Source organism: Diachasmimorpha longicaudata, chromosome 4, assembly GCF_034640455.1.
Source record: "Diachasmimorpha longicaudata isolate KC_UGA_2023 chromosome 4, iyDiaLong2, whole genome shotgun sequence".
Taxonomy (NCBI): Eukaryota; Metazoa; Arthropoda; class Insecta; order Hymenoptera; family Braconidae; genus Diachasmimorpha; species Diachasmimorpha longicaudata.
The window spans coordinates 5,999,777-6,017,662 of record NC_087228.1 but is presented as its reverse complement, the minus strand read 5'-3'; the positions used below and the strand labels follow the sequence as shown (position 1 = coordinate 6,017,662).

The 17,886-nt window shown below is 39.9% G+C and overlaps 3 protein-coding genes and 1 long non-coding RNA gene across 5 annotated transcripts in view; 2 read left to right on the top strand and 2 right to left on the bottom strand.

The window, feature by feature from the left end:
• LOC135161250 (nuclear hormone receptor E75) overlaps positions 1 to 2,668 on the bottom strand; it is a 78,484-nt gene extending 75,816 nt beyond the window's left edge. The window contains exon 1 of the mRNA XM_064118661.1: positions 1,676 to 2,668. Coding sequence (XP_063974731.1) covers positions 1,676 to 1,865 — 190 coding nt within the window. The 5' untranslated portion in view covers positions 1,866 to 2,668. The remainder of the gene's footprint in view (positions 1 to 1,675) is intronic.
• LOC135161279 (uncharacterized) lies at positions 2,664 to 10,531 on the top strand. 2 transcript variants are annotated; one of them, XR_010298752.1, is made up of 3 exons: positions 2,664 to 3,214; positions 3,639 to 3,753; positions 10,150 to 10,531. It is a non-coding gene; the product is annotated as an uncharacterized LOC135161279 (long non-coding RNA). The 2 variants fall into 2 exon arrangements; XR_010298753.1 differs by lacking the exon at positions 2,664 to 3,214 and adding an exon at positions 3,273 to 3,430.
• A 1,405-nt stretch (positions 10,532 to 11,936) lies between these two features.
• On the bottom strand, positions 11,937 to 13,113 carry LOC135161272 (uncharacterized). Its single transcript, XM_064118708.1, has 2 exons — positions 12,779 to 13,113; positions 11,937 to 11,969 (listed from the first exon to the last, which is right to left on the bottom strand). Exons 1-2 carry the CDS (start codon positions 13,111 to 13,113, stop codon positions 11,966 to 11,968), a joined length of 339 nt encoding a protein of 112 aa, XP_063974778.1. The 3' UTR covers positions 11,937 to 11,965.
• Positions 13,114 to 16,495: 3,382 nt separating this feature from the next.
• Positions 16,496 to 17,660, top strand: LOC135161274 (drosomycin-like). Its single transcript, XM_064118710.1, has 2 exons — positions 16,496 to 16,651; positions 17,248 to 17,660. The coding sequence occupies exon 2, from the start codon at positions 17,248 to 17,250 to the stop codon at positions 17,449 to 17,451; it is 204 nt and encodes a 67-aa protein (XP_063974780.1). The 5' UTR covers positions 16,496 to 16,651; the 3' UTR covers positions 17,452 to 17,660.
• The last annotated feature ends 226 nt before the right edge of the window (positions 17,661 to 17,886 follow it).

The window sequence follows — 17,886 nt, the reverse complement described above, 5'->3', positions numbered from 1 at the left end:
CAAGGTCACCTGCGGATGATCCCACTCCCTCGCTCTCTCTCTCTCTCCCTCCCCCTCTCGCCACTCCCGAGTTATTTTATTCTCATCCACGGGGATTTGCTATTCGAACTAATGCAAAATTCCATGACGACTGAGTCATTTTCAGCGAATCACCAAAACAAAGTGAAGAGAGCCAAGTGAAATTGTGATTATATGAAAAATTTGATTTTCGAGAAAGAAAAATAAATAGATTTGTCGGTAGAATGGAGCACGGAGTTTAAAAAATCGTGAAGATCTTTTTAAATTTTTCTAAGGAAAATCAGAGATAGTATTATGTTTAGGTTCAAAAATGTATCTCCCTCCAATCCTTACTCACACGGAATGAAATTTTAGGTAAAAATTAAAGCCCCAGGGGAGAAAAGTTAGTTTTAACCCAAAAATTATGCTCCCAAATCTAATTTTTCCAACAAAACTTGACCTAAACGTGGTTGATTGTCATTTCGTCCCACGTTTCGCCCTCTAGAGGTCCAATTTATGTTCCAAATTTCTTTCTGTCCATGAATCCATAACTCCCCCCACTTTAGCGCCCGAGGTCGTCACGGTCATCCGATTATGCCTTATAAATTCATCAAGAAATTTAACGTGCACCCGTCGGGGCACATTACGCAATATCCCAATGCACTCGGCCCCTCATCGTGGCCCACATCATCCTCTCCCCTCCCTATAGATCCAAAGCCCAAAACCGAAAGAAATTTATCATCGACTGCTCGATCTTGTCCGAGGTCACGATTCTCATTTCAAATAATCTACTGATTGTGTTAGTGAACGCAGTCGATACATTTCGCCTAGGGTCGGTTTGTCCTTCGCAACCGATTAAGCTCATTTTTGTATTATTGCAGAGTGACTTCAGTCCCACGTGAATATTTTTGGCTAGCGATACACATTTTTTTTTGCTCTGAGACCCTCCAATGTCACACCGCGTCAGTATAAATTCAAAAAAAAAATCACTTATTTATATTTTATCATTCATTTTTTTTTTTATTATTCTCCAGGCTTGATGCCAGATGGAATATCATTTCGTCAATCCGCTCGCCCGCTTAAACAACATACTGATAACGCCCCCTCCCACCGTCCTGTTTCACATTCAACTTTCGTCTTTACTTGCATCGTCAACTCAAGCAAAAATAACTCGAGTATTCCCTTACATTAATATTTATTTCCCATTCTTTCGTTCTGTCATTTGTTTTCCATTCTCTCTCCTTACTTTCTCGCTTCAATTTCCCGATGCATGCCATTACGAGAAGCTCTATAATTGGTCAAGGTGTGCAGAATGTTTCGGAATTACTGCGCCACAAAATGGAAGGGATAAGCTGACTCCAACAAATCAGCGATTGTTGTCGATCGTTAATCCCGTATAAACGTTTTTTTTTCCATTCGATCACAATTAATTGTTATGCCCTCGAGGAAAAAAATTTACAAGATGGAGAAAAGCTCATTTTCAATCGTTGTCCGAAGACATTTCTCCGAGAGCAACTCTATTTTCCATGAACTTAATCTAGTAATTAAATAATTATGACTTGGAAAAGATAAAAAATTTGGACTAAAATTATTATCCCTCCCTGCATTATTTTCCAAGCAAAACAATCCAGACATATATAAAAATAGAATGACCTTGAAATAATTAAAATAAACTTACCGAGATCAGGAATGGAGCTTGTTGGTTCCTCATGATGACCTTTACCCTCGCCGGAAGGCCTTGCCCTTGGTGGTGGTGGTGGTGGCGGTGGTCGCATACTCGACGTTGAACTCACAACAACACTTGTCGGTGGAATTGCCGGCCTATGTCCATGATTAGCTGGCGAACGTACTTGGCCCTGTGGTGCCATTAAAACTGTATCACCACGCGTTTGAGGGCTCGCAGTCTGTCCTCGCGGACACCATCCGTTGAGGACTCTTATGGCACTCCTCACTTCCGCCTGCAACTCCACCGCCCGATCCCTACCCGCTGTATGAGCCACTTTTGGTGTTTTAACACCCGCTAACGCGGGTCACACTTTCCAAATGATGTACCAAACAAAAACTTAATCTCAATTGTTTCATTCACTCACAAATTCACTTCACGAGTTCCAAAAGCACCGATTAAATCGATGGATTAATTACTGCATGGTCCGAGCAACCGTTAGCACGATGAGCTTCTGACTGAGAGTTTATGGGAAAAAAAGAAACAAAAAATGGCGAGTCTGTGACACACTCACTTGTTTCCCACCAACGCAGTGCATCACACTGCTCCCTTCCTCCCCCACTGTTACTGAGAAATTTGTTTTCACTGCACGAGTATTAGAAATCCCCTTTCTATCTCTCTTCCAGCAGAGCACACACTGTGTTTTCGTGTTATAAAAATCCGAGCGAGTACACGGGCCGAGGCTCTGATAAAAACAGAGAGAGAATTAATAATCTCAATTACAATAGGAGGACGCGACTTTTCGTAATAAAGGTCCACGCGGTTCTGGCGCTTTCACGAGACTCCCTCTGGACTCTTCTCTCCCCCTCCCGCCGTCAGCCAATGAGGGGGCAGGACACGTAACGCTGTCACCCAGCCGATCGTCTTTTGTTTTTTTCACTTCTAAGCAAGACAGAATACAACAAATTGATACCAGGGAGTCATTCAGTCGTTAAAATTTCGGAGAAATCGTTTGTTTACTCGTCACTGTCTCTACAACCTTGATATACACACCATACCTTTGTTGTGATGATTAATCTCCGAGAGATTTGGCCGTAATATCAGTTAAAAATCGAGTATAACTGGTGAATTGAGAAGCCACCACAGATGGATATGAAGTTCGTGGGGGTCGCTGACAGTATACACACTGTGTCACAAGATTGCCGGTGTTGCGGGCGCGACGCTTCGGCCGACACGACCCGTAGCCGGCGCCTGCGAAAGTGAGAGTGCGGCCGGTTGTGTGGACTCAGCTCAGCGGTGCATACGCCGCGCGTACGCGCTCCGCTAACACTCAACGTTAAATCCTTATAAGCTGTATTGCTGTGTTGCTTCCAACCGCTCCACTACTACACCTTCCATCCCCCTTTTTCATGTTTCACTCTCTCCTCCCTCTTCCTCCTTCCTTTTATTTTACTCCAGAAAGGTTTCGCGGATTCTCTAACGAATAACGACAACACTGCTGATGAATAAATCTGCGCATGATCCGTCCAACTACGACATCTGCCGGTTTTTGAGGTTAGAGACCGTTTTTTCAGACCAATAACCTCAAATTTTACGCATTTGACAGGATAAACGTCAATCTCAGCCGATCTATTTACTATTTAATTGCATACAAATCATTGGTGATTACTGAGGGACACAACGGCAATCATCGAGATGTTGTTTATAATGTACTTTTTTTGAAAGAGGACGGAAATTTCAGTCGCATTAGATTGTCTCAAAATTGTGAAAGTAAATTATGTACAAACATAAACTTTGCTCGTTATATATTGAGTGATCTGAGCTTCTATTAATTATTATGGAATCATTTATTACGCTTTAAATTTTCAAAAAGTCGAATCTTTCAGTTGAATCCTTAAACAACCTTGCAGTGCTTAAAAAATAACAGTTTAGTGTTATACTGACATTTAACTGATTTAATTAATCTTAAATTGTGTAGCGTAATCAAGTGAGGACGACGGAGGGTCCAGACTTATCGTGGTGAAAAATGGAAGGGGCTCTCGTGAAAATGTGTCGTTCCTGACGCGAAACTGCCGACCAACGGGCTAACCAAGGTAGGGGTAGTTAAATGCGCGAACGCGGGTGCGCGGCCGCTATCACATGGCCTTGTCCTTGAACGAGGCCCGTGAACCCAACAGCCACTTCTATCGATCAGCCCCCGCATCCCGCTTCGACGCACTCCGTATAACCATCTATCTATTCCACTGCCGTATCAACTTGCCCAATGTTCTGGAGCATTTCTCATCAAATTGAGACATTGTCTATACTATATTGTCAAGAGATTAATTAAAACATCAAATGGAAATGGAAAGTGATGGAAAAAATGAGAAAAACTGACATTAGAACTAGTGAGAAAATAATCTCATCGTTTTGATTTCTTCTTTTTCATTCTCAAAAACTCCATGCGAAGGCCCTTCCAACAGCTAGTGTTTGGATTAACAAATAAACAAAGCAGTGTCTGAGCAGCATATGGTTTGAAAAGAAATTTGCATAATGGGAGGTAGCCAATGTATAATACAACCGTAAGTGGTTTAGGGCATTAAATCTTTTGAATTCAGACGAAGCAAAAAAGGGCCCGCTAGACATTAGGATTCGGAGCGGGCGTTGTAGGTCAACCAGTCGAGGTCAAGGTCTTTTCAACTGGACCCAAGGAACTGGGATTGGTCCTCGGAGGGTCCCCTATTGTCTGAACGCTTTGATGGAGATGAGGAGTTGGGCGAATAAATATATGAAAATGATGGTCTTCTCAATCGAAAAATTCTAGACCAATAAGTTTTCCGTTTATCATCCTCTTTGTTTACTGATTAAACTGAGATTAAGACTGGAATAGACTCACATCATTAATTCAGGAGATTTTATTTCAATTTACGTTCAGATTGAATAGATTAATTAGCTAAAAAATTAGTTGAATGGTTGCAGTGAATTTAAACCGATCGATAACTAAAATTAAATGCTGTTATTAGTGGACCTAGAGAATACTTATTGTACCCTTCGATTAGATCTAGATGAACATGAATCAATTAGGAATGAGAAAAAATAACCGGTCTTTCCGCAGTGGTTCGTTGCAGTCTGGGTCGGGTTGTACTCGCAACAGGGAGAGGCCTGGGTTGTATAAGGTTAGGGACCCGGCTTATTGTTATAGCACACAGCTGTGGGGATAGGCCAAACGTGGTTTTTTTGTACTAGACTAGATCGCACATGCGTTACGGCCGTATTTATGTGTGAGCTTCATTCAAACTTCAAATGCATTATAAAAATTAATGACTCATGCAAGGGAAATCAATCACCAATTATACAGTTCTATAATTTTTCAGGGATTGGTCATTTTTTTTACTTGTTATGAAATTTTCTGCGATTAACGAAGAACACATGATAATAATGGAACCAATAAACTTACACAATTTGAGAAAAACAAATAAAAAATAATTAATTCCGTGAACTGCAGTGAAGAGTGAAGTGTCAGAGTTTTGAAGATTCAAAGCTCCACGTTAAAAACATCTAAACGCATCGCCTTGAACTACACTAAATTATATTTCTATTTTAAAGAAGTCGAGTTAATTTGGAATGGAGTAGAAGTAAATTTTTAGATAGCGTGGATGTAAGAACGAACACGTGTGTAAATACGTGATCGTTAGATTGGTTGAGAATAAGGATGACTTCTCAGCGGGAGTATTTTCTCTAGAGAATTTTAAGAGGCTTATCTCCATGTGACAGCCGTTATTTCTACGGTGAAATGGTCTTGAATTCGCTCTGAGAGACACATCACTATGTGTATTGATTTTGTCATGAGTAATTTTTCCAAATGTCTAAATACACTTGATAAATTGCTTGGGCTCAATTAAAATAAAAAAGGGTTTATATTTATAACTGAATTTTAGTAGTTAAAGAAATTGTGGAGTATTATCGAACTGAGTGGAGGAAACTCACGATTGCGTTCGCTTTCACCTTGGCAGTCAGCGAGAGTGATAGTGAGTGAGACCCACTTGCGTGCACCTCTACATGTCTCTTCGAGACTATAAGAAAAGGAATTAAGAAGGGGGCAATGGGCTTCTGATAGTGAGCCTATGGTAATGAGCATGTCACGCAGTGATGCCCATACTTTACTAGGAAAATTTCAATGGAAGAAATTAGAAAATAGATTTCGATTTTAACTTGAAAAATTTCTGAACTCTTCATTCAACTTCACGTCAACTTCGTTTGAACGGACTGGAGTCTCCCGAGTCTGTTCAATAACATTATGAGGCGTCTCATAGAGATTTTGATCTGATTTTTTTGGATTGTTTTACTGAAAAATTGAGAAAATGAATTTATTTAAGACAAATTGCGAAATTGCTGGGCATTAATTACTCCAAATGCCATCGTCAGTTGAGCCATGACCTGTCGTAATTCAGATATCAAATGTGTTTATCTCATGAGGTCGAATAAACATGCGAGATACATTTTTTCATCGATACAGAATTTTCACGGTTATTTATTATATGTTTTTACAGGAGTTATTGCATGAAATCTTAACAATTTTCTTCCGTGTGCGTTGAATTACAGAATTAACGCATAATACAACAGTCGCGATAATTTTTAAACGATATTGAGGCAGGCTACGGTCGACTAGAGGTCACGCACGCTATGTCGACGCCGATAACATATCTCCTGACATCAGAATGGATTTTATATGAAATTTCCCTTCAATTTCATTAATCTCAAGGTAACTATAGGCATTTAATTTGTATTGGAAACATTTTTTTATTTTTATCGAATCAAGTGATGCAATATGAACATTGAACGATGAACATTAGAGACGTATTTCTTAATTTTTAATTACGCAAACACTTCCAATCACTTATCACTCAAATTAATTAATTAAATCATGTTCAATATTTTTCGTTCATTTCTGTATTCAGTGAAAGTTACTGTCAATTGAAATTTGGTGTTAAATGAAAATTATTCAGGTACTTCACTAAAAACAAATGCTGTTCTGAAATAAAATAAGAAATTAAGTTTATGAGGAGTATAATATTTTAATTATAAAACTTAGTGAAACAATGAAGCAAACAATGAGGGATCGTAAGCTCTTTCAACATTGCAACTCCGGATGCCGGTGAAAGATACAGTCGTATCACAATACTCTTGACATTGAACTCCTTATCTTCTGATAATTCGATGCTAAAGACGTAAACCAAAAAGTATTTGCAATTATAATTTATTTTACTTTAATTCAAAAGTCTAACAATAAATTGTTTTCACTTTTTATTTTTATCCAAAGGTAATGTTTGCTAAATTTATTTTCCTACGACAATTAAATTATATATTCTTCACTACGATTGTTCTCTCGAAAAATAATAGTTTCTCTGCAAGAAAGGATTTTTAGGGCAGTATAGATGTGGATATAATATAATTAATAAACATTATGAATATTTTTTAGAAAAATCTCTCTCAGTGCATATTCGAGGGGTGTGCCGAGGCCTAGGAGAGTTGAATGGATTGTATTTCTGCTCAGGGTTCTCATTTCGCATTTTTCCATTGCTTTCCATCATTACACTTCATAATGTCCACCTCCTTTTTTCATCAGACCGCGCGTTTGTCCCGCTACGTCCGATGAAAAAAAAAAATGATGAAATAATTCAAATATACCGTCGTCGATGGGTAGAAAAAAAATTCATCAAATTACAATAACTACAGTTAGAGACATAGAGGGGACTAGGGAATAAGTGCACTGAGAACCGACAGTCTAGCCTTGACTGTGCTGCGTGGGGGTTGCTATGGAGATATAACCAAGTCCGCCCCCGACCCTGCACACATCTCCTACTGTCAGTACATACGTGTTGGTTCGTTCCTAGCTATGGATAAGAGCGTGACCCCGACCTTTCAGGTGGATGACCTCCACTGCATTGCATGTTGCGCGCGCAATGTCCACCCACTCTTCACCTAGTCGTCGAGACGAAGAGGACCCCTCGCTTTCACCGCTCCCTCCCATCCGGCGCCTACCACCCCGTATAGTCTTCAAACGTCGTGCAGGGGATGATGCAAAAGCTGAGGGCTCCGACGCCAATCGATTCGCAATGCTTAAATTTTTTATTGCGATGAGAGAGAAAGGAATTTTTAATTCCAGACTTTCAATCTGTCAATTTATCGTGGCAACAAATTGCCGTACCATTGCAATGACCATTCAATGACATATCAAGTATATTAGCAGTAGTAAATGAAAAGTTGATGGAGTAAATTTTTGTTCATTAATGGAATAGTGGAATGGAAACTTATCAAAATAATATATTTCATTACGAGGGCGGAAAATAATTTTTGGCTGGTGGCAGCGTAATAATTTTTGGTTATTAAAATCCTAGAGCATCCGGCTGACCCGATTATGGAATTCTCTCGGTGGGGCAATAGACGCAACTACGCCTATGCGACCAGACAGGGGGCTGCTGGGGGGAGCATACACAACTCCCCATGTCTGCACCCATACAAATCCCAACCATATTCGCGTAATACTCAACACAGACACGCATCTCTGCCCTACTCTCCTTTGCGTCTCGACTCTGCGAACCGACAGAGAAAAGTATCCGGTTAAATCGGGGGATGAGTGCGCCCGACGGGGTGAATATCTCACCCCGTTGCTCATCTCCCTCACTCTTTCTCCCTCAAGCACATCTAAGTTGGCATTGTCTGGTACGTTAATACGACGCGTCCCTATCTACTGCGGGAGAGACAGAAGTCACGGAAAAAGCACATGCGACTGGAGGGACAGTGTCAGAGACCTTCTACATGCACTCGGCAATACTAAAATTTATCCGAATGGCAATTTATCCTGTCACTCTTATCGGTACAAAAAATCCCACCGGAATATCGATGAACGAGTTATTAAACTAAAATTGAAAAATCAACTTAATCCGACTTCTTCTTCTTCTTCTGCTTCTTCTTCTATTCAACAGGAAGCCCGGAAACTTCAATCCCTTGTGTAAAGTCTGCAATTTTATAGGGCTGTCATTACTGTCGTTATATCCGAATGTGTCAAAAATTTTTAAGCGCATTTGTTAACAAAACTCTCATGAACATCACATATTCTGGGAGAATGACTGTTTTGGCGTTAGACACAGCGGCGTCGGTAGAAAAAACCATCACCCTCAGTCTTACCGATAGATCTGGCGCCAGGTCTGACTTGTCGCGATAGTCATGGGACTCGACACACACTTTAGGTATAAGAAGGACAGTGTACAATCAAGCCAAACAACGTGCATCGCGTGTCACGATAGTTTACGCTATAGCATTACACTTTTGTGCCATGCCGTCTGGCGACGCGTGTAATTGAACCCCGTCAAATCGATCGGTGAATACTCGGTAAGCGCGTGTGTCGTGATAAATTTGTTTCTGCGGAATAATATATTATTACGACATGTGCTTCCGACTGAAATTTGGCTTTAAAAAAGTCTCCCTGTATGACTCGTTCCATTGATTCAGACTCTACCCGGTCCGTTAATTTCATATCCATATTTTCGATGAAATTAATAAATTCAAGCAATTGGACCACCAATTACCATTTCTCCAACATCCTCTCTTCCCTAAATAACTAGGTTTTTAGTGCTAAAATCCCTACAACTTCTCTCGAAGTCTTCCGAAGTTATTCCCAACAAAATCAACAACTTTATCGTGAAAACTAGAAACTTTTCCAGCCGTTCCATCTTTTTTCCACAATTTGAACTTGCACACCTCTCATTTCCCCCCCTGTCTGGCTCATCTTGCTCCCTCCTCTGTCCGCCATCAATACCCCAATAAAAGCGAGAAGCAGCAAAGCACGAGCGTAGGGAAGAGGCGCCGAGTACATGCCCTAGTACGTTGCACCCTTCCCCACATTTCCTCATCGTCGTCCGCTCCCTTAGCCCCTCGTGCCATTGGCGTGGCGGCGCGTCGCGTCACCCTTCCTGCTCGACTTCCCCCAGTATCACTATACAGTCATCCCTCGGAGGGTAGCAGGAGGGGCAGAGGAGGGCAGCCCGGTGCACCAGGCGCGCCACCAGCCAAATCAATACAACCAGACATTCTAACTCAACTCGAGGTCAATGCCTCGTTCCCGTGGGCCCGACGACCTCAACCTCTTATCCAGACTCTGTTACCCCACAGCCACCCTGTGCCAGTATCCCAACAAGATGAGTGGGGATGAAGCCAGTCTCCCTCACCGCCTCGTCACCAAGCATTCACCTCCAATTTTCTTTTTTTTTTGCATTGCCAGTGCAACCTTTGTAATCCCTTAATATTAACATTCTATTCTCGTCATACGCTAATCCTGTCGAGTACAGTTTTTATTATTATTTTTTCTACCAAATTAGCAATATGGACATGTCCTTCTGTGGTATATAATTCAGTGTATCCTGATATTCGATTAAAGCGTATAATCGTTATTGAGATTAAGGAAATATTTATTATACTATGATGTCTGTTTGATTTTTTTTTTCATACAGAAAATGCACAATATCTCGGCCGATGCGCACGGAAGCCAATAAATATGGAGAGGAGAGGGCTATGACAAAGGATGACGAAAAACGACTAGACAAAGGACATTGACATTCAAAAGCCAGACAAAACCCTTTTCTAGATAAAAAGAAAGGAACGGAGACAGACATTTGCGGAGTCGAGGAATCCTCGGTAGACACCACTTGCTGATTCGTGCACTAGCCCTGCGTCACGCTGTCTGGTCTGTACAGGCTTTATTCCCTGAGAGCGCGACGTGTATTGATGGAAGTAGAGAGGCTCAACCTTCGAAAAGGAAATGGACAATTGAGAAATGTTTTGTGAATGCTCAAGTCCAAGGGAGTGCAGCAGTGTCTCTATGAGGGTAAACAAAAAGGAGGAGTGCGTGTGTGTGGATGTGAGAGAGGAAAGGGCAGAGGGTGTAAAATTAGATCGGTGGCATTCAACTCTGGCGCTTGAACATGCGCCAAGAAAATTCTACAGTGACGGTTTATTTCTTTTTCGTCTTGTTCTCAACCGTAATCGCGCAATGGCGACGCATACAGTCAGCCAAAATGGCACCAGGAGAGCTTTCTACTTTCTCAAAGGGAGAGACAGATTAGTATTTTTTTATTATTTTAATTTCCTAAAGTATTAAACATTTGAATGAGAATAAAATTATTTTCCGCCAAACTGTTCCACATCCAGCGTCGTCATTGTTCACTAGTGTCCTTGATCCCCCTGCGATGCCAGTGCTCGCTTTGTCTTGTGGTGACATTGCGTCCGTCGAAGGTAAAGTACGATGAACTTGGAAAACTCATTTCAATAGTCTGTGGCTGGGGTCATGTACCTCCTGGACAGAGAGAATAAAAGTGTATTTATTTTAAACTGCTCCCTCGGTAATGTATTCTAACAGCGATCCTGAATTTTCATTAATTTGTGACGATTTCGAGATCAAAAGTGAAATACGTCGCACGACAGTCATCGAACCAATTCTTTTTAGAAGAAATCCACTGAAAAAAAAGTGGTCTCATGCATGTAGAAATGCAGCAACTGTTGGTCATCCCGAAATAGTCGTAAGGACATGCAGCTTGTAACTGTTCATCAGTTCAAGGTTACGGATGCACAACAGCAGGCATCTTGGAGACATGTTTGTCTCGTATCCGAAAATATCATCCCTGACTGATATATAAATACTCAAAGGGAAGATGTTTTCTGAAGGAAGCCGCGGGTGAAGAGATATTACACTAACCTTGCTCCTGTGAGCTTTGGTAGCATTAAAAAAACATGGGAGGAACGAATTTTCGGGAGGTCGTGAATATTTTTGGAATATTTTTGGTTTTTAACCAAGTGTGGATATGAATGATTCAAGAATTTTCCAATTCTAGTCAATAATTGATTATCAATCTTCCTATTGTGAAGGGCAATTCCCCCGACGAAAAACCTCTTTAGGAAATTTTAATGGAATTAAAAAAAAATTTTTTTTCATTCATTCTGTAATTATTTTTATTCCATTATTCTATTAATCATGAATGAAAAATAGTGCCTCACGAACATCTCGCATCAATGAAATATTGTATTTGTTCTCAGTCTGAGAGAATGATAACGTTATTTGACAACATATTCACTGACCTTTTTATCAAAGTGGAATAATAACCCTCGATGGAGTTTACTATAGCACGACGTACCGTCAACACTCTCGACAGTCCATAAAGATATCCTCTTGCTTGGAGGTGAGATTGTTGGTCTTTGTCTCAAAGCGTCAAGCAAGCCATTGAACTCCACTACGAGGACAATACACTTTGCATCCTACCTCGGCAGAGACGTTCAACTAGACCATGGAAATATATAATTTCTATAAAAGGGAAGGGAAGGAGAGAGAAACAGGGAGGGGGAGGGATGAAAAGAGTTGTACATTGGAAATTGACAACCAAAAAACTATGTTAGAGATTAGAAAGACACTTTTCAAATAAAAAATTGGTTTCGCCGCTTCGTGAAATTTGGTTGCCTTAATTTTTATTCCTCTCAGGATAATTTTCTGTGAGCGTGAAATGGAATAATTAGCACTAATTAGGTCCTTTATTTTACTGGCATGTGAATGACGGTTCTACTGATATCATATCCCACGACCTTCCACTGCAGATTTTCTCTTCATCGTCAGTTATTGCACTCTCATTGTCATCAGACCATATCAATTACTTGGGAATGTAATGTAGTCTGTGCATGCGAGTCGTTAATCGCAGTACTATAATTGCTTTAGATTGTCGTCAGCCAACCAAAGACTTTCATTGCAATCAGAAGTGAGAGACAAAAAAAATAGAGAGCGCAGACATTTCATTAGGGTATGATAATTTCCATCCGTCGATTTATCAAACAGTTGGCGTCTAAGTTTTTAAAAAAATTATATTCCAAGTAATTCACAGGATCAAATAATTTTTTAGTCTATTCATAATTTTCAAATTTTCAAATTCAGTTGCTCGGTCAAACGTCTCTCACTCAATGCCGCCGTAAAATAATTATAATGTGAATATCCTTTCAACCAACTTCGCGAACAGAGATCATAGTCATCAAGGTTGTATCAATTAATGTACAACAATTTCCACCCAATGAACCTATGACCGCCCTTCAAATACTCTCCACAGTTTGTATTTTTCCGAGGGTGGACTTGAAGTCCCCGAGGTTGATGCACGCGGAATGCAGCCGTAACCAACCAAGAGCGAGGCGACAGGCGACGAGATAGCCGTCTCTGTATAAGTGTGACGTACAAAAGCTGGCGAGTGAGAGGAGTTTTTAACAGCCACCAAACAGAGGAGCACACTCCTCCTCTTCTCCCTACCATCACCAGCTTTGCAGCTGCAACGGTCATTGAGTTCGATGCACTCGGGCTCTCTCGCATCCACACAATTTTGCACTCGTGACTCAGCGCCAGCTTGTATTATAGCTCGGTGGGATACGGCCTTGACCCGCCACCACATTTGCAGATGCAACGTACCTCTTTCAAGTAAACACTATTCCCCACGACAAATACCAATCGAGTGATTTAACTGATTAATCAAATTCTCATTAGTGCCCCTACAATTAATGCTATCCAGAGGCATTTTATTGAGGACTAAATATCGTCTATAGAAGGACAGTTTGAGAGACGCTGAAGGGCCGACGCACTGGTCATCAGGGTGAATGCACTTTGGGTATTGCAACACAAACACCGCGAATGCGTGATTACACACAAACGTCACTCTTAATGGATAAAATGGTGCTCCAACATTAGTACCCCAGAGAGAGAAAACGAGACATGACCCTCGGAGTCATTATGTGTGTAAGTCGCCTGCAACTACATGCACATAGCTGAGAGATTACACGTTCAACTCGTTTACAGAGGCACGTGTAGTGTGCACACATTCTCCAGTCGGTTTGGCCGGGTTTTGCCAGTGGGTTTCTCAAAGCGGAATACCGGACTAGGAGGAAGAAGAGAGAGAGAGAGAGATGGGAATGCTCTCGCTGTGCAATACGCCAGTGTATTGGTAAAATGGTTCGGAGAGCAATTGAACGCAGAACGCTGTGTGCATATAGGAGTAACAGCATGGTGCAGCACAGACCGTGTCGAGATCAGTGTCCCCTTCCAAGGCCGTGGGGCCACCGCCCCACTGAACCAATTGTGCCACTTCTACTCTTCATCCTCTTTTATATAATTTTTATGGTGCTGACGAATCGACGGTTTGAAATAATTGATAATTCATTGGTCAGTTTTTGGGTGAATGCCGGGGTGGGTAATTTTTTTTATCAATTTTCTTTACAGGTTCTCGATGAAATTTTATGATTTTTCCAGGGGTGCATCCCTTGGCAGGAGCCGTGATAGTCCACGTGGTGAAATATTTATTTCAGAAATGTCAGGAAATGCGTGTGCATTTGGCGAATACCAGATAGGGAGGGGATTGACCCAGACACCCCCTCCAACGAGACAACTTGGGGCTCCCTTCTATCGGATGGCTCCCATTGCTTCTAGAGAACCTTACTATAGGGAAACTATACATATACATGTATAAATGGGTGTATAAGATCGATAGAAAAAAATATCCTGATGGGGTAGGTGAGGTATCATTTCGGACATTTCCATGATTCAACGAAGACAAAGAAAAATTGTCAAGAGCATAGGACATAATGAGACGAGTAGGGTGGTAATAGATAGTTTAGTCTAGTTCATGGTGAGGAGAATTCCTGCCTCAGAATATCATACAAGTTTTGAAAGAAGGAAAAGAGTCTGGAAGGACTGCGAAGGAAGACGAAAATGAAATAAAAAGGACATGGAAGTAGAGGGGTGGCTGTACAACGCATGAGATGAGATGGAGTTGGAACGAAGGGTGAAGAGAGAGAAGGAGAGAGAGATAGAGAAAGTGAGAAGCCAGTGTATGGAGGGAAGGGCGGTCGTGGTGTTGCTGACCCCACGACCGCTGTAACCTTGTCTTTCGTGCAAACCCAACAGAGGATTATCTCAAACTTTGGATCCCCTCCAAATTCTTGAGTATTTCTATATTGCAATTTCAAATGCTTTTTCTAATCGGGTAGTTCATTGAATTTGTTAGAAGAATCAATGTTTCGAGTTGTCGGTAGACACCACTTGCTGATTTGTGCACTAGCCCTGCGTCACGCTGTCTGGTCTGTACAGACTTTTTTCACTGGGAGCGCGACGTCTATTGTGGATGGAGAGAGGCTCAGCGTTCGAGCAATCAATGTTTCGGTAATTTCTTGGTAATTAAATAATGAATACTGGCAGGAAGAAAGAAGTATACTTTTGTTAAGAATATAATATTCCGGATAAATTTGTAATTCTATCAGACGAAAGTATCTTGTTCGGAAGGTATTTCGCGTAAATCAGTTATTATCAGGCGGTCAATATTTTATTTCAAGCATGAAAGTTATGTTAAACTATGAAATTGTTCGTTAATAAATGCAATGAATGTATTTTAATAATATTTTTTAATATTTGAAATGATGGTTGTTAATAAAATTTCTACAGTAGGAAAATAAAATATGTGGCCTAATAATTAAGGACCTTAATATAACTACAATTGTTTAATCTTTTTAAAAGAGAAAGTGGCGAGCGAGTGTCATCTCTCGGACTGTCTTGTAAGTTTGAAACGGATTTCATGTGCTTCGGACATGAGCATCTGCATCGGGTCTGCAGAGGGATCTGCAATCCCGGTAGTAGTACTTTGTACCATTTGCTGGTTTCAAATTCAAATAGCAGAGTCTGTCGATAAATGAAGTGAAATTCAAGTGTTTTGTTTACTTACTGTTCGTCAAACTGCCTCAGTTATTATCTACTATTTTTCAAGAAGATGAAAATATAAAAATTTTTATCACCCAAAAATCTATTTATAATTTAAAAACATGAAATTGTTGGGTTTTGATTTTTACTAACATCGAGAAACTAAAACATAATTTGGCTTGCAATTTTTTCATCAATCACACGAAATCAAAATGACGTAAAACTCCAGATCTTTCCACCTCTAAGGACACCCAAAATCGCAATTATCGATCTTATGAATAATTTCATTGAAATTCGGTAGTAAACAATTTTTTTCCCGAGAATATCATTGTTAAAGGATGAATCACAATGTCTATAATCACAAATCGATATCTGGGAATGATGTTTACACAATAATTATATTTTTTCCTCATAGCAGGTAAGATTAAATTTATCCTTGAACGAAATCGTGATTGAATTGCCCACTTGAATATTCTGGCCTCTAAAGGGTACAATAGTCGACAAAATCACGAAATGACATATAATTATTTGGAAATCGTAGACAAAATTAGAAGCTTATTTATATTATTATTATTGTTATTATTATAATAATTATTATTACTATTATTATTAATGTGTTCATTCAATATACAAACGTTATGTACTTGAAAAGCGAGATAAAGATTCGACAAAAATTCTAAATTGAAGTCATCATTTGTCAATCGATTAATTAATGACTATCAGTGATTCTCTATCGAAAAAAAGAAAATATTCTTCAGATGGGAGTTGAGACAGTAGTTTACGGATTGATTTGTACAGAATGAAAGTTATAAGATGACAGTATATACTAACGAAATTGCACCTGTGCGGGGGGTGATACAATATACGCATATGAACAGAGTGAAAAATTGTAGGATTGTGCAATTTATTGTTTAAATGCTCTGTCGCCTCACCTAAGTCTTCGAAATCATAATTTACCTCCTCATTAGCGATTTCGACGAAATCAAGTGATAATCCCAATTTTCTCTGAAACCTCAGTTACCTCATTGCAGGTTTTTCCGCTTTCTATATTTGTGAATAGATATGTGCGACTAAAGCATTGCCGATGATATCAATTTTTCCTGAATACGCAACGAGATTAAATTTGTTCTCGGAGGCGACCTAAAAAGATTCGAGTAAATGGAGTATAAAAGGCGATGAGAACCGCGTATTGTCAGACAGTGATCTGATCATCATCAAGAGGTATCGACAAAAATCCTAACATCAAGGTATGAATTCAGCTATTGATTGTCAACTCATAGAGTTCATAACATTAAAGTATAGGATTTCGTTTGAGTGAACGGGCACGATCCATTGTTAATTTATATTTAATATGCATAATGTAGATCAAGTAAATGAAACTTTTTGCTAGAAATGTAAAAACAGAATGAAAAATGTGTTGAAATAGTATATTTCGATATAACTGCGACGGGCTGGCAATGAGTGTGAGGCTACCAATCATATGAGTTAAAACAGCCCGTCACATGTGTATCCGAAATATGTATACTTTTTGTCACTGCTGCTACCTTCAACCCGTGTCGAAAAGTGCCTTTTCGTTTACTAGTAACCAGAAAGACACTTTTCAACACGGGTTGAAACGTATGCTAAAATTTTAAAAAATTCAATAGTTGGACAACGTGACAGAAGTTTTTTAGGTTTCTAGTCCATGTTTTTGTACCTTTTTGTTTACAAGTGCCTTTTTGTTTACTTGTAAACAATGAGGCCCTTTTCGACCTGGGCTGAATGTAGTAGCAGTGACAAAAAACAATTATTTCAATAGATTAAATGGTGCCAATCGCTACGAATGTACTTCTTCTTTATTCAGATGAAATTCTTGTATCTCCTGGTCGTTGTTATGATGATGGTGGCAATGGGTGCCAACACAGCACAGGCTGATTGTAAATCCGGAAAATATAAAGGTCCATGCGCTGTCTGGGACAACGAGAGGTGTCGTCGCATCTGTAAAGAGGAGGGTCGAGTCTCTGGCCACTGCAGCCCGAGTTTGAAGTGTTGGTGCGAGGGTTGTTAATAACTACTCCAAACGTGCGTTGTATGCAACAACACCCTCGCATACACTCTGGCCTATCTGAACAACAAAGTTTATTCATTTGGCTTTAGTTTCCCGAGTTGATGTAATTATCGTGGAAACCAATAACTCTAGAAGAATAAGAAAATCTCCAATTTTTTATAAATTGACTAAAACCATTTCCTCGAATTAAAAAATGTAATTATACATGATATTGTTCCTATTTTATAATTTCATCCACCTCAACCTGTTTTCATAAAGTTTAATAATATTTCAACTGATATATAGCAAACTTATGAATCCATAGGTTTCGCTCTCAACGTCTTGAAGGTACGTCTTCCCTATCCCTTCGGCGAATGGGATTTATGATTGAGCGATGATTGCACCCATGATATACAGAGAAAAATGAATAAATAGACGAAATAAAAATTAGGGTAT

Excerpts from the sequence above, each read along its gene's own strand:
- LOC135161274 (XM_064118710.1), top strand. The coding sequence starts at position 17,248 with ATGAAATTCTTGTATCTCCTGGTCGTTGTTATGATGATGGTGGCAATG.
- LOC135161272 (XM_064118708.1), bottom strand. The coding sequence starts at position 13,113 with ATGTGGTGGCGGGTCAAGGCCGTATCCCACCGAGCTATAATACAAGCT.